The sequence below is a fragment of the Odontesthes bonariensis genome, chromosome 5 (genome assembly GCF_027942865.1).
Source record: "Odontesthes bonariensis isolate fOdoBon6 chromosome 5, fOdoBon6.hap1, whole genome shotgun sequence".
Lineage (NCBI taxonomy): Eukaryota > Metazoa > Chordata > Actinopteri > Atheriniformes > Atherinopsidae > Odontesthes > Odontesthes bonariensis.
In genome coordinates, this window is record NC_134510.1 from 26,075,041 (window position 1) to 26,090,904 (window position 15,864).

A 15,864-nucleotide genomic window follows, 5' to 3' on the forward strand; every position below is an offset into this window, starting at 1 on the left:
TTTTCTTTTTTGAATTTAAGTGGGTTTGTGTGTCAAAAACGCATGAGCCAAGTTAAGCCTGGGGCCATTAGAAGAGCGAAATTTGTGCAATCTTAAACATCATAGAACAACCTCAAATGCCATAACTGAACCACAGCAAATTATTTATAGCTTGAGTTATTTTAGACGGCTAAAATTCACTCAACCCATAGACTCCTTCATATTAGGTATTAGCATAGGTGAGCCATCAGGAAAGCTTCCGATTTTCCAAACTGAGAGTGCTGAGTACCGTTTACTGCAGGTAAGACTTTGCCAACTCTTGAATATTTCTCACAACCCCAGTTCAAAAAGGAACAAAATGTACTGAAATTCGTTAGATATACGATTACTCTATGCTCCTCTGCATGAAGACAAAGTGGTAAGCACGTAAGAACCTTACACACTGCCTAAGTGTTAATTTATTGAAGATGTGAGGCTACATGGCTGGCCTCTAAATTGTTGGATGTGCGTCGGGGATTCTTTGTTCACACTGGATTAACACTGAAGGGGAGGCCTGCGTTGGAGGCACACCTGAGGCTCTGGCAGCATTTTCTGTCATGGATGAGTGGAGATACAGTCATGCTCACCGAGCTATACATTTCTACAAGTCAACCCTACATCATGGGGGAAACTATAGTCGTGCATTGACAAAGTAACCTGCTATGATTTTGATTCAAAAGAAGCAGGCAGAGAAAACTGTAGACAGTTTGTTGTTGTTTTGTTTTATTTATCCGGAAATGAGAGTGAAAATACAAAGACTCAACAAGTGCAAATACTTGAGTGGAGGATTTTCTGGTAACTCTACTTCTGTACTTTTATTCTGCACTCATACATTTGCAGTAAAGAGAAAATATAATATTTGCATTAAGATATACATTGTAAAAAGTAAACGGGCACCTCCAAATGTTTTTGTTGACAAAATGATGTTTATTAGTGAAGCAGATATATCAGATTTACCAGCCATCAGATTCAGTTTTGTTGACTGCAACTGGGGCATTGCCACAAAGTAACCGATATTTATCTATTGTGTCTCCCCTAATTCACATATCATCATTTATCTGGCATTAAAGAGAAAATAAATGACAGAAGCAATCGATACCAGTCAATTTATTATGTGTAACATCTGTCCAGAGTTTCACAATCTACGCATCCTGAATATTCATGAAAATCTATCATAGTAATCAAACATAGGAGATGTCATCATCTGGCTCTAGAGATTTAAAAACTAACTCAAAAGTGTTTAGATCTTCAGGCAGACAGATTGTGGTAAAAAGGAAAAAAAAAGGACAGACTTAAATCAGAGCTGCAGTCTATGATCATTGAAACATGGTGGTTATTGTATCATGGTTTGGGTCAGTTTTGCTGCATCTGGGTCAGAGCAGCGTGCTGTCATTTATGGAACAATGAGTTCTAAAACACATGAGTGAATTTCTAATAAAGTATCAGAACATCTGTTAGTGAACTGAATCACAGCAGAAAGTGGGTCATGCAGCAACACAATAGCCCTAAGCTCACAAGTAATTCAACAGAAGAATAGTTAATGAAGAAGAAGTCACTGTTTTGGAAAAGTGAAGTCAAAGTTTTGACCTTAATCTGATGGAAATATTGTGGAAGGATCTGAGGTGAGCTATTAATCTGAGAAGCCCACCAACATCTACTCTGCAGAGAGGTATGGACTAAAATTATAGAAAACTTTCAAGGACCGCCGTAACTATATCAAGCTACAGGGTTACAATTATCTACACATCAGTGCTTCACCATCACATATCTAATTATATAAAGCATCTGTTTTTGAGACCATTTTCAGCCCATGAGGGGATTCTACTTTGATATATCAAGTGAATAATAATGCAAGTATTTCTGTATTTCCACTCAAAGAATTTGAAATTGAGGATTTTTCATTGATGTGTAGTATTTATAAATGCTGCTACTTGAACTGTCAGTGATTCAATTCATGCATCAACAATCCATGTTCAAAAAGGAAGGTGATTAATAGACAAAACATGCGTACATCCAGCAGTATTCTAATTACCTTTAATTTCTTGGTCAAATCTAAGATCCACCCAACTGATATTTGCCACATTAGCACCAACAGAAGGTACAGTCCACAAGGGACTGAATACAATAAAACTTTGGTTTAAGCAACTGATATTATGATCAAAAATCACATAGAGAAAAGAAAAACATTGTGTGTTCTTAGTCCACTTTTCTGAACAAAGGTCTGTACATGTAGTCAGAAAGGAAGCTGGCACTTCCAAACACAGCACGCTTAATAAACTTGGCGGAGAGTGTTGACATTCTCACTTTAAGGTCATCTGGGCCGTCCTTCCGGGCCATCACTTGTTCCTACATTTAACTGGGTATTAATTGGAATGATTATCCTTCCTATCCTGGGTGTAATAAGCCGCTCTTCCAAGACATGATGAATTAGCAAAAGTGTGATAAGAAAATAAATGGCATACTTGTCACAGCGGGAGAGCAACCAAACGGATGCCTCCCTGAAAAGCTTCCTCCTCCCATCCCTCCCCTTATGTGCACTGAGCTGCAGAACTCACGCTGACGGAAAGCGGAGAATGCAGCATCCCCATCACTGACACTACAACACTTATCTGTGACCAGGCCTTATTTTTAGATCTCACATGTAATTTTTAAAAGCAACATGATTTTCTGTGGCTGTTGAGAGCACCATAATGACATTAGTTCACATTTCCTGAAAAAGAATCACACATCTGCCTTTTGCTGTATCTGAGGTTGCTGCCCTCAGGCCTCCGTGAACCAGGACTCTCTGCTTTGAGTCAGTCAGTGTCGGGACGGATATCGTCACAGATAATACGCCTGTGCAGCCAGGCACAGATTTGCAGCCAAAATGTAACTGAAAGACGAACACGTGACATGGGCCGCTGTGACAGTGGAATGTAGTTCTTAGTTTTGGATTTCACTTTAAAAAAGCTGCTGCTCGGCAGTTTGCGTGTTGGCACCACCAAACAGTGAGGGAAAGTCTGATTGATGAAAGCTTCACTACTGAGAAATGACTCAGTGAGATTAGAGTAAACTGATCTCACAAATTTACATTCCTTCTTCACAGTGCTGTTGAATGTAGAGTTAGTGATGAAAATGTGTTTGTGGCAGGTTTTTTCTTGATGGAAACTTTATATGACTTCAAGAGGAGAACTCAGCACCATTTAGATGCAACATTTGTGTGTGTTTTTTTGTTGCTCCTTTTGAGTATGAGGGAGGACATGTCTCTGGATCATCCCGTTGTGCCAAATACAACAAAAATATTTTTAATCCAGTCTTGACTTTCAAATTTAAGTCCTTTGATCAAAGGCTAGGACAGTGATGCAAGAGTACCTGGACAGATGAAACTTATCGTTCAAGACTCGAGGGAAATACAGTGAGTTAGTTAAGAAAATTGACACCCCTCTTATGTCTATAAAGAAGACATGAAACTAGAGCCGACAGCCTTGCTGTTTTTGTGTTGAGCTTACTTCAAAGGGTTTAATGCAAGCCTGGCTGAGAGACAAAATTGGCCTGCCAGCACCTCTACAGCTCAGCAATCAATATGTCATTTGTTTCACAAAAAAGAGCAGTCCACCCAAACCCATTCTCACTTCCAACTCGTCACATGCAGACTTTTGGTCAGGGCCTCTTTTCTTTCTAACACTCAGTGTCCACCCCATTAGTGTGATTCTTTCAGCATTTGTCGGCTTTTGAAATGGACACCACGAGACCATAGAAAATGTTGTATGCTGGTGGTGTCACTGTTTCCAGATGCATCGCTGTGGTAATTAAGAAAATGAAGGAGAGGCTTGTTGCAGAAGGTAATATTCATTCATTTTGTAAAAAAGGTGTGCATTAGGTAAAGACTGCATAAAGGATGGAGATCATGATCATCTTAGCATATGTCCAGTTTGTCATTTAGCCGCTGCCGATATGTTGATTTTCTAGCATAATGATGAAGGTTTGACTTGTTTTTGGAGCCAGCCATAAGTGACTGTTTAACTCCACAGCTCCACTGCTGCTTGATTTGAACCCAAACCTAAACGTTTTTCTAAACACAACAAAGTATTTTTATGCCCAAACGTCCTAATCCTGACAAAACAACAAAGGAGGAGAACTACATATTCGAAGCAAATGTGTAATTTATGTATTGATTTATTTTCTTTGTTTAGCCAGGAGGGTCCCATAGAGATACAAGATCTCTTCTTCCAGGGAGTCTTGGACGAAAAGGCAGCATAAGACAAAATACCAACATAAAAGTTAAAGACAATTTAAAATGTATATTAATATATTAAAACTACTTTAACAAAGTTTTTAAAACACCTTTAAAAATATGTAAAGACGGAAGTGTTTGCAAGCTGCTGATAGTCCAGATGAGTGAAGATGTGAAAATTACATTTAAACTTTGATGTAAATCATCCTTTAAGATATCCTCTCACAGATCTGTCTCCCAGCAGGAAACCTAACCTGCCTAACAGTGCCTGTTGCTGCCTGCTCACCAGCTTAAGGCAGAGATTGCTCTGTCATCTCACCTGGCTTAAATGCTCTTTGTTGCAGCTGCACTTTCATTCAGCTTAACCGCTGCAGAGGTTTTGATAACTTCCCCTGAAATGTGTATGCTTATTTGTGGAATCACGTATTTCCCCTCTTTCCTCAGTCGTCCAGCCTCCTCCTCCTCCCGCGCCCTCTGTTTTGGCGTATCACTCACTGTGGTTGTTTATAATGAAGGTTTAGTGAAGGCCTCATCCTTGACTGACTGTCTGTGGGAAGGAGCATCTGGAGCGTATAAGGAATGGGTGGGGATGGGTGGATGAGTGGACAAAAGACCAAACAAAATCTCACCGCTGCTCAAAATGCTTGCGGGCACGGTGGGAAGTTTTTTGTGAAAGAGTACGTGCATGTAGGTGTTAGCTGGGAGCCCTTTGACTTTGTACTCTTTGTTTACTTTTGTGTTAAGGCATGGCCGACACTCACACCCCCTTTAGTATTAACAGCAACATTTTTTGCTCAGATTCGGGAGGAACTGTGGAAAGTGTGCTGTGAAGTAGCGTACTTCTGCTGTCAAGAGGCGTGACATGAACGACAGCACTACACTTAGCGCTGGAGAGTGTCGGTGCATGCATGGCCACACAGAGAGGAAAGGTGTTGGGCGCACAGGAATGGCTGGAGAGAGAAGAAGAGAGAGGGTCATTCAGCTGAAGTGAACACTCCAAACTAATGCAGGCCACCTCTGCAACAAGAGTGAATAGCATTTACACCCACAGCATGGACAGAAAGAGGGGAGCGGGAGTGGTGAAGGAAACACATTCATATGCACAAGCACGGTCATATCTTCCTATCATTTCATAACCATGCTGTTTATACTCTATTGTCTCCCATTTTTCTTGCCTTGGATATCGAAGCACTTTCAAACAAACAGCAGAGCCAACATCAATAATGGAGCAGAGTGGATCTCTTTATTTAAGGTACAGAGATACCCTACCCTGCTGTCACTTTTCAGATGAATAATACAAACGCATGCAAAGAGGGGACAGGGGACATGATGGAGGTAGAAAAGGTATCGAGTAGAGTGGGTGAAGATCAGAGAGGCCGCCGTGCATTAACACAGCACTCAAGTTCAGATTGCAGACTCAGCACTTCTTCAAACTGTTAGGGACAGTGTTTCTGCTCTCAGGCGGACTTCTAACAGAGATGCTGTAGAAGGTCTGACTATGAGTTAAATAAAGCAGCTTTTACCACCATATGGACCTGCCACTGAATGTCCCTCCCTTCTGGTCGTGGTCCTCTTGTGCAAACACAAGAGCTATGATTCCTTAGCTCAGGCTAATCCTTGAAAGGTGTGCAGCACTCAACACTTATCTTCGCATGTCGTTCTGAATCATTTAGCATGCTTGGGTCACACAATGAGAAACATATGAAGGTGCTCTAACGCACCTCCGTGTAATCCCCATGTACAGGTTTGTAACAGAAAAGTGGCAGAGGTGAGGTTAGGACTTTGGTCCCTGTCAGCTTGCACAGTACTTTTGATGAGTGGGCATGAGACCTACGTAGGTTTCCATGCACATACACCAACAGCGCCTTACTTCTGAGAGCAACTGAAACTGCTACTGCTAGGGCTGGGCGGTATGGCCTAAAATGTATACCCCAGTAAAATTTGAGCCACTGACGGTATACGGTATATATCGCGGTATGGTACTTTTGTATATAAATTACAACAGAACAGTTTCTCAGTGGTTACCATAGCACCAAATAAACACTTTCAATCAGGATGTTTGCAGCAATATTAAATTAAATGTATTGTGCAAAACAGAAAACACAGGAAATATAAAAAATATATACGTTATATTTATATTTAAAAAATAAGAAAAGGTACATTTCTTCGAATAAACTCTGTGAGAGAAAAGCCGCTGCCTCTTGGATAACGTAACTTCATAGGCGCCTTCCACTTATTCAACATGCTCAAATATGCGTCATGTTTCAGACACCCCATTTGTGCATGTTAAGCTGCTTGTTAATACGATAAGTGTTTTATTACTTTGCATGTCTTCCAAAAGAGAAAATAATCAGGATTTTGAGGATGTTACCGTTACACACCAGCTGAGACGCAGGGTAGCAAAACATTATGGGCGTGAAAACGAAACTTAGAAAATCGGCTCGGCGCATGCGCAAAACCACAACGTAGCAAATCTCGACAAGTAGCAGAAATCGACAGAACACCGGCTTTGACTCGTTTCATATTCCGGAGCATGGTTAGCCCGCAGGTGGTAAAACAAATTACTCGTGTTACCTTGTCTTGCGATTACTGTCGCCCGGCATATCCAAGCGGATGTTCAAAACTTTGCATTACTGCCGGACTCATGAGCTATTGCGCTCTAAGGTATGCCAAAAAAATCTCTACCGTTGGTGAAAAATACCGCATAAGGTATGATACCGTGCATACCGCACACCCCACCTCCTGCTGTAGATAATTAACTGGAACCGGCCATAGAGGTGGGACAAAATATCTCAATATTTATAATCAAAATATTTAGATAAAACCAGCACCCTAAAAAAGCAGGTAATTGGGCCTCTTTCCCTCTTACATCCCCTGCCCTGCCAAGAAGACAACCAGGAAGATCTGAGTATTGCCATTACTTTGCTGAGGATACAATCTGTAATATTTAATAAAACTACAGAACAAAGAAGAAATAAGTACCAAAAACATATAAAATCTGCAAATACTAATTTAAGTTTCATTCGAAGTCTGATTTTACAGAGGCAGGATGACCAGTCGACCCTCTGAAAACAAATACCATTTCAGTTTGTTCACATATTTCAATAAAGAGACATAAACTAATTAATTTGCATACTGATTAAGTTCTCTATGCCAATAACTAATCTAATCTGTTTAGATAGTTTCACAGTGAAGGTGATGGAACTGCAGGTCCCCATTACAGTCCCCACGATATGAAACAAAACAGTAGGAGCCTATATATATAAATATTATAGTATAAATATATTATAGGATAAATATTAATGGAAAAAGTGTTTGCGTTGCATTACTTATGCATGACTCCGCCTTGAAGAGGAGAGTTAAATGAATCTGGAATGACACATCTGCGCCATTTATGTGTGTGTCTTGTCTGATATAAATAGGATGATACTTAATAAGGTCACAGTACATGATATGCTAATGTATGTGACTCATGCATGACCAGTTTATGAGCAATCAAAATGTATTAGTTTTGTCAAACAAAAGCATAACCAATAAAAACTTGCATGTCACCACACACAGCTGGTGTTGCACCCTTAAACCAAACACAAGAGGTGTGTCACTGATGAAATCCTGGTTCGGTAGGTTTAGTCTTCCCCCCGTGGCGGATTTTTTATCCTCACCGCTTCTGCAATTCCACTCGCCAAGCTGTCCAGACAACACGCAAAACTATTTGTTCAGATGCCTGTGGCAGCATAAAACTAAGCTGTTGCATTCCATTTGTATTCTTCTCTTGATACAAATCATATCAGCCCAAATCCTGGAGGACCTCCATGAAAATTGTGTGAATTTAGTAAGACTGACATTGAGACGAGCCAGTGGGTGAAAACAGACTAGACAGACTGGGGAATGAAGGCTTGGAGGACAGATTTGTGGGGTCTCCATCTGTGAGTATAATCCTAAAAAGATCTGTATAGAGAACGCTCAGAGAACAGAGAGGTGGGGGCGATTTATGTCATAAGCCACAAATGATATCATGTTCTTGTTGTTTGTTTGAATTATTAAGACAGGCTGAGGGATTCATCGTGTGTCTCTGTGTTTGAGAGACAGAGGAAGAAACTCATCATATATATATATATATATATATATATATCAATCTCTGCAGGTTGTTCTGGTGGGCCAGGATGTCTTTTCAAATTCCTGCATGTGCTCTGATTATGAACAACATATTATTCTATCGCTCTTTGTCCAGTTGTCCGAGAGACAGAGAAAAAAAAATCCTCTTTCCCTCTAGCCTGCAATTGTGTGACATGAAATGGAAACAGAAGCCCAAAAATATGACAACAATGTGAAACAGAACTAATTCGTAAAGAGAGGGTGACGGCTCCAGCTTCTCACAGTTCCTTCTCTCTGTTTACAGCTCTTTAGGTGACTCGTGCTGTGTGTGCTTTTCTCCATTTACTCCATCTGTGCAAGCATCAAAATCTGAAGTCTGATGTTTTTGCCCCCTCTGTGTGCACGACAAACTTTGGCCTGTGTTCAGTCGGTGGTGCAGATTGTGCCAGACTGAAGGAGCAGCAGCAACCACAGTTTTGAATGCTAATGGAAAATTCAAGGGCTTCAGTTCTGTGTGGGAAGCTGCCATGTGTCAGCATGCAGCACTCAGCATTAAAGTCACTTTGTGTGCGTGTGTGATTTCATTGCCAGCGTACTTTTTAAAGCACTTAAACCCAAAAGCAAATTATGGGAAAATACACTCCAACACAGGAGAGATATGCCTTTCTAGCGCTCTTGTTGCAGATCAGAGGAAATGTGAAAATATCTGTTAAAAACTGTAGCAGAAGCAGAACACTGAGCATAGCACTCTGAAAAAATGAAGAGGGCTACCTTTGGGCCTAACTAGTAGAAGCATCAACTTGCTAAGTTTGAACTAAACTTGACAGCAGTTGTTATGTCCTTTTTAAGTTGGTAAATTTGACCTTTTATCACATTGCCCCATCAGGTCAATCAGTCAAATTTTATGAACCTCCGAACATTGTGCCAAAATGCATTATCACTCAGAATCGGTTATCAGGTTTGACAGATGCACACAGCTGGAGGTTGCCCTGATTTTATTGCACAAGGGGAATAAAATCGAAGAGAAATGTGGACAAAATCTGGCCCAGTTCCACCAACGGTTAGACCAATTCCCAACTTCTTGTGGCATGCAACAAAAGAAAAAAATTCGAAGTGATTTTGAGAGCTCCCTCAAAAGCTATGCTTCACAAACTGCATCTTGACTTCAGATCCATGTTTTAAATCTTGATGCTATCACAGAATTACACACAGTCTGTTCTCAGTCCCTCAGAGAATGTCTCGTAATTACAGATTGTGTTTCACAGTCTCTTTGCTTTTTTAGAGCTCGCTCGGTTTCTCAGTGAAACGCTCGAGCGGCAGTCGATAGAATCAAACTGAAAGCAAATCCTGTAGTCTCATACTTTGTCTCTGTCTCTCTGCTTCTTCATCTCTCAGTGATGCTGCTGGACACAACGGAGACTACCTCAGAGCTGGGCTGGACCACCTATCCAGACACAGGGGTAAGCAGGGAGCTGACTTGTCAATGTGCTTTCCAGCTGTTGGAACATTAAAGCAGCTGTATTGGGAGGTTGATTGAATGTGTTGCACACATGTAACACATGGTTGTGTTTTACGTTTAGGATTATAATCATATTGTTTGTTGGGCTTTGTGGTGTAGGGGTTTAAACACAATGGTATGTAATAAATCACACATTCTCTCGACTGAAGTCATTTTACAAGATGGCTGTTAGAAAAGTTTAAACACTAACAGTAAGTTTGGGTGCTTCATCTAATGCTGATTATTATTACTGACTCATTTCTGGATAGATTTTTAGATGAATCATTTTACTAATAAAAGTCAGATAGCAGTGAAAGCTCTACTGCAGATCTACTTTCAAAGCAGTCTCATACCAGATTGTAAAAGCTACGTTTTTCCACCGTGCAAAACGTCGCAGTTTCATTGCTAATGCTCAAAAATTTTAGAATTAAAACACTTTCTTGGTCACAAAATGTTATATGCCTACATCTGCCTTTCAAAATAGCAATATGCCCACATTTTACATGATAAGAAAGTGAAAGAACTACTTTTTCAAAGCTTAAAAACATTGTGTGCTTACATATGTACATCTTTTTTGGTACATAGTCACATTCTTACATTTTGCATTATGTGAAACATTCTCAAATTGGACATTACACATGGTGGTGATACACTTTCAAGCAAGGGATCCAAGTTCAAGTCCCAGTCTTCTTCAACAGCTTTTTACTTTTCAACTTTGGTCTCAATCTGAGTTGCTTATGGTTAGACATGAAAAATACATGGTTAGGCTTATATATTAATAATGATATGGAAAGAGTTTTAAGATATAGAGATTTAAATAAAAAGGACATGCTTACGCTGGAATATTTAAAAATATATTGTTTTGCATTATGTCACCTGACTGCTTCCCTATCCTAAACAACAGGCAACGATAACCCATCTCACGATTTTTGGATCCTTTTTGTGACACTACATGTGGACAAATGTATCTATTACAATTTTTCTTGTGTGACTAGACTGCTACTTCACACAGCATAGCAGATTCACATTTTCTGTTTCTGCTGGAGGGGGAGAAAGAGAAATCACTCAGCTTACAGGGATGACCAGTTCTGGTATTGATTTAGCAAAAGCAGTTATGAGGGGATTTTCTCAAACAAAAAGAGAGAAAAAATAATCGTTTGATGTTTCAGCAGAGAAGTCTTTCAGATGAAACATAGCCAAAGCTGTGCTGTCCAACTGATCACATATGACCATAAATATTAACTGGACTGACTCTACACAACACATTGGCTCTTTAATTGAGATAAATTTCTGCCTGAGGACTTAGACACACACACTTAACGCTGACTTAAAGTTTCTACACTCTTGCCTGTGGATATAATGATCATTTGCTGGCTCATGCACATCCCAGTAAATAATGTCTGTTTAAAACAGGCACAGTTATTGTATCGTATTTCATACTTTGACACATGGAAATAAAGCAGAAACCCTGTAGTCCTGTAGTATTTAATTTGCCTGCCATTTTCCACAATTACTGCAATTACAATAATTGAAATTTACAGCAGGCATCCACACCGGTGCAGCTATTTTTATCGTACCCATCTCATTGATGCAATGGGTGGCATCACATAACAGAGCACATCTAAAAGGGCAGTGTGTGCCCCCACCCAAAAACATGTTTTCTAAACAGTTGCTCGATACAAAACGATTTTCAGGCTCTACATGTTACACCACATTTGTCAGGGCACTGCATAAGAGCCTGTAAGGCAAGCCTAATATTTTCTGAGTCATTTCTCTGCTCTGCCTTTATTTTTTGGAGGACTTTTCTTGTTTCCAAGGCTACCTAGCCAACCCCCTCCGTCCCGCTTTCGCAGACTGGCTGTTGGTCTCTTCACGCCCCATGAGCACCTCATTTAAAAAAAAAATCTTGGAATTGGCATATCAAAGCAACATTACCACCTAAAAATACACCCTCATGAATGTTAATATTTAGTTATGTTTGAACTCTTCTACAACATCTAAAACCATCTAATCAGCCGTAGACAGAGTAAGGACTCACTTTACCTCCAAGACAACCTTCATGGCATGAATACCCCTTACTGTTTTCTCCTATTATGTACCTTTATCCATGATAGAATAGCTCATATTGAGCGATACATTTCCGTAATTTGAAGACTTTCTTGTCTAAAGTTCTCGCTATACCTTGAATGGTGCAAATTCGTGAATGTGTATGTGGTTTAGGATGGTCGGTACTCTTTGCTATGTGTGTCCTTGCGTGACTGTGCAAGGGTCAACTCCTGGGTCAGTTAAAATCATTCATCTGTGAGTGATTATGGTTCACTTCTAATACGGCTCATAATTACACACATACATTGTTCTCACTCTTGAGGAAATCAGTCAAACCCCATTTGAGGAACTCTAGTTCTCCAGAGCAGAACAATGCGATTAGACTGTGTGAACATGATCAAACACCTGAAATATGAATTCAGAACATCATACTGCACAAACAAGTCACAACTAGCTGATAGGTGTGTTTATTCACGTTACTTTTATACATGTTCCTTTTTCGCAGATAAGTGAATCGAGAACCTCAACCAACATCTGGCATACACACTCACATTAGCCTTTTATCTCACCGTACGCTACTCTCTCCCTTCTGCCATCATCACCAAGTCTGGCCTCCGGCATCAGGCATAATTGCACATGATGTTTGATTAAACAGGGCCTCGTGTGCGTTAAAAACTTGTGAACCGTAATGGCAGCTGCTAATAGGAGGCCATCAGCATGTGTGTGTGTGCGTGCGTGCGTGTTTGTGAGGAAGTAAGTGTGTGCATGAGCAAGCATTTGCATGCATTTTTTTCCCCTTTATGGTCCCTGGATGACAAGTGCTTCTGAAATGGAGATATGGTTATTTGACCCGGGGCATCAAGCTGAGAGAAGTAGAAAGGCAGAACATGAGAGGCTGAGAAAACGGGGAATGGGACGTGTGTGTGTGTGTCCTATTTAAAAAAAAAAAATCCTTTCCTTTTTAAATCCCATTTTTTCTTTTGATTTAGGTCTATGGGTATCCTTCACTTGACTCTATCCTGCTCCTTCGTGTTGCTCTCTTACTGCCTTTCTAGTCTTGTAATGTACATTTTTGTCTCTGCTTCTTTCTCTTCCACTTAAAATCTTTCCTCCCTTTGCTCTTCTCGTACCCCCTGAGTCTCGCACTCATTTTATTCTTTTCTAGTTCCCCCTTCTCAGCCTGCTCTTTGCATCTTATTTTACAGCAGTGTCAAACCAGCAGAAACTTCTAATTTCTTACTTCTACTTCTACAAGAGTCTTGGGGAATGTGTGCACGCAGTACTTGCTTCTATCGTTTGTGTGTCGTGTCAGAGGCCCTGCCCCTCCCTGTCCTCTGCCACTGGAGAGCTTGCGTGGCTCTACAACATTTCAGTTCAAATTAAATCACAAAGATGAGTCGTCCCTGTTTTTTTTTTTTTTTTCACTTCCTTTCCAACGATTCCTCCACCCCTCCTCCCCAATCTGGCCCATTTTTTTCTTTCAACCTTCACGAGGGAGGGAGAAAGGGAGACGAGAAAAAAAAAGTGAAGGGGGCAGGAGGGGTGGGGGGTTTAGGTCAGAAAACAAATGAAAGCAGTGTTTTTGCACGCAATGCCACACACGATTACAGTTGGCTGTGCTTTCTACCTGGCATTCATTGCAGCTACCTCACCGAGCCTCAAACAAGCGCACACTCGTTTTTTCTGTTGACTAATCTTGCTCTCCACCCTCTTCATCTGCATCCCTTCGCCCTTCCATGTAATCTCTGTTGTCCACTCCATCCAATTTCCTTGCTTCCCTTGTCTAAAAGAGTAAATCACAGCCTGGGAGAGAGAATATTTTCCTTTTGTTGTATCAGACTGACAGCGTCTCAGACAGTTTTTCATCTGCTTACTGATCTTATCGTGAGTCCAATTGTGCCGAATATAAAATCACTCTCTGATGTGTGATGCTATGAAGATTTTGTTCACACTGGCTGTCAGATTCACACAGAAGAAGAGACCTAAGCATGCAAAGATACAGTATCATTCATAAACACTGAATCACACACACATGCTTAATGCATCCTGATAGGTTGTCAGGATTTGTTGCCTCTTTCCATCGTTGTAAGAAGAATAATAACGATGAGGCCTTATACATAATTCCTCAGTATTACAACAGAAAAAGTCTTGCTTGTCACTCAAGGCCACAAGGGCTTAAGGCAGAGCCTTTTCATCTCTGGAGGCACAGTACTGTATAAGTGGTGAAACCAAAACCCGCACCTACGTTTACATTTTGTCTCATCTGAGCCGGGCTGCCAGCTCATGTCTTTTACTCAAATCCGTGTGTGAATACACAAGCATTCACATTCTTTGAAAATTCAAAAAAGTCTGCTAATTTTATTACACAACAGCTGCCATAGGTCAGGCACAGAACTGTCCACCACCTGTCACATGTGAACAATGGTGCACATGCAAATGCAAAGCCAGCCCAACAAAAAAAAGAAAAAGAAAAACGGATGTGTGTCACTGCAGGAAAAAAATCTGTTGTTATTATAATTTAGTGTTATACTCCTGTAAGTTGTTTCGCTAAATAATGCAATATTGTCTTTGAGCTTACATTGCTTTCCTCTATGCAATCTATCTGCTGAGTTTGAAATTTGTCCACCTCCAACATGATATAGCGGACATGGATAAAATTTAGCTCAAACCTTCAGAAACTTAGGTTTCCTTGTTGCTGTCTTTTGTACTGATGAAATAGTCTCTTTGAAATGCTCACACCATCTCCTGTGAAATAGGATTAGAATATACTCAGAAACACATTAAGAAACTGTTTTCTTTCATTTTTTTTTCTTAGCATGAGGGAATGAAATGTTAAGGATCATCACTTTGATTGACACTAAAAACTCTCTAATGGATGACATCAAAGCTTGGAAGATCACTTGTTCACTAAAATGTTTAACATCTTGCATAGAATTAGATAGATAGATAGATAGATAGATAGATAGATAGATAGATAGATAGATAGATAGATAGATAGATAGATAGATAGATAGATAGATAGATAGATAGATAGATAGATAGATAGATAGATAGATAGATGCCCACATAGACAACCACATCTTTTTTTGTGACAATATAGTGAAACTGCTGTGTAAAAAAGGATTTATTGATATTTTGAACTATTTGATGAGCTCCATGCTGTTTAAACGTAGCACAATTATGTGTCACACTTGATTGTGTGTTCTCAGCCACGAGAGCTGACATTCACGCACCTCTTTAATCCGATTGTGTGTAGATAACAAGAACATGAAGTCAAACAAATACAGCCAAACTTTAAAACAGCCAAAATGTCAAAGGTGAGGATTGAAATAACGCAAATTACAACACACTGTGGTCTACGGTGATTTTTGCACATGCACCGAAGTCCTGAAATGTTCCACGGACGTTCCGGAGTAGTGGCATGTGAGAATGTGAATGTCCACAACATTTGCTCTTGACTTCTTGCAAAGATTTTTCATACAGCCGACTGGTAAAATCTTCAGAACATCAGTGGTAAGACAATGTACCAAGATGTCAGCAGATATTCTATTCTAGCAGAGTATTTGCTGCCCCTGCTTGAGTGAACATTTCTCCTGAAAATCTTAAGTGTTCATGCATGATAACCGCTTATGATGGTGTCTTGAGGATGAACATAACCCAACATCTTTAATAACTGTTCCTCTAGAGCTGATGCTGACTTTCAAACTTTTTTTTCGTAACGTCTCAACAATCCATACTCCACTCCCCCTTCAGATGAATTTGAATAACCACAATTTTGGGCAACATTAGGTCAAATATTAGGATCAAATTTGAGTTTTCCCAATTTGGTTTGAACCCATAAGGTGCGAAGAACACCAATACTAGGAAAAAACATGCACACGCAGGCAAAAAGAAAAACACAATAAAGAATTTTAGAAAGGTTAACAACACAACAGAAAAAACATTACCAGTAAGCTGAGCTACATTTTCCCCGAACATACCGACACGGAACACA

At 40.1% G+C, this 15,864-nt stretch overlaps 1 protein-coding gene across 3 annotated transcripts in view; it reads left to right on the forward strand.

Moving 5' to 3' along the window:
• ephb6 (eph receptor B6) overlaps positions 1-15,864 on the forward strand; it is a 47,851-nt gene that overhangs the window by 2,096 nt on the left and 29,891 nt on the right. For all 3 annotated transcript variants that reach the window (XR_012769817.1, XM_075465738.1, XM_075465739.1), the window contains exon 2: positions 9,722-9,786. Coding sequence is in view for 2 of the 3 variants with exons in the window: in XM_075465738.1 (XP_075321853.1) it covers positions 9,722-9,786 (65 nt within the window). In the remaining variant the exon portion in view is untranslated. The remainder of the gene's footprint in view (positions 1-9,721; positions 9,787-15,864) is intronic.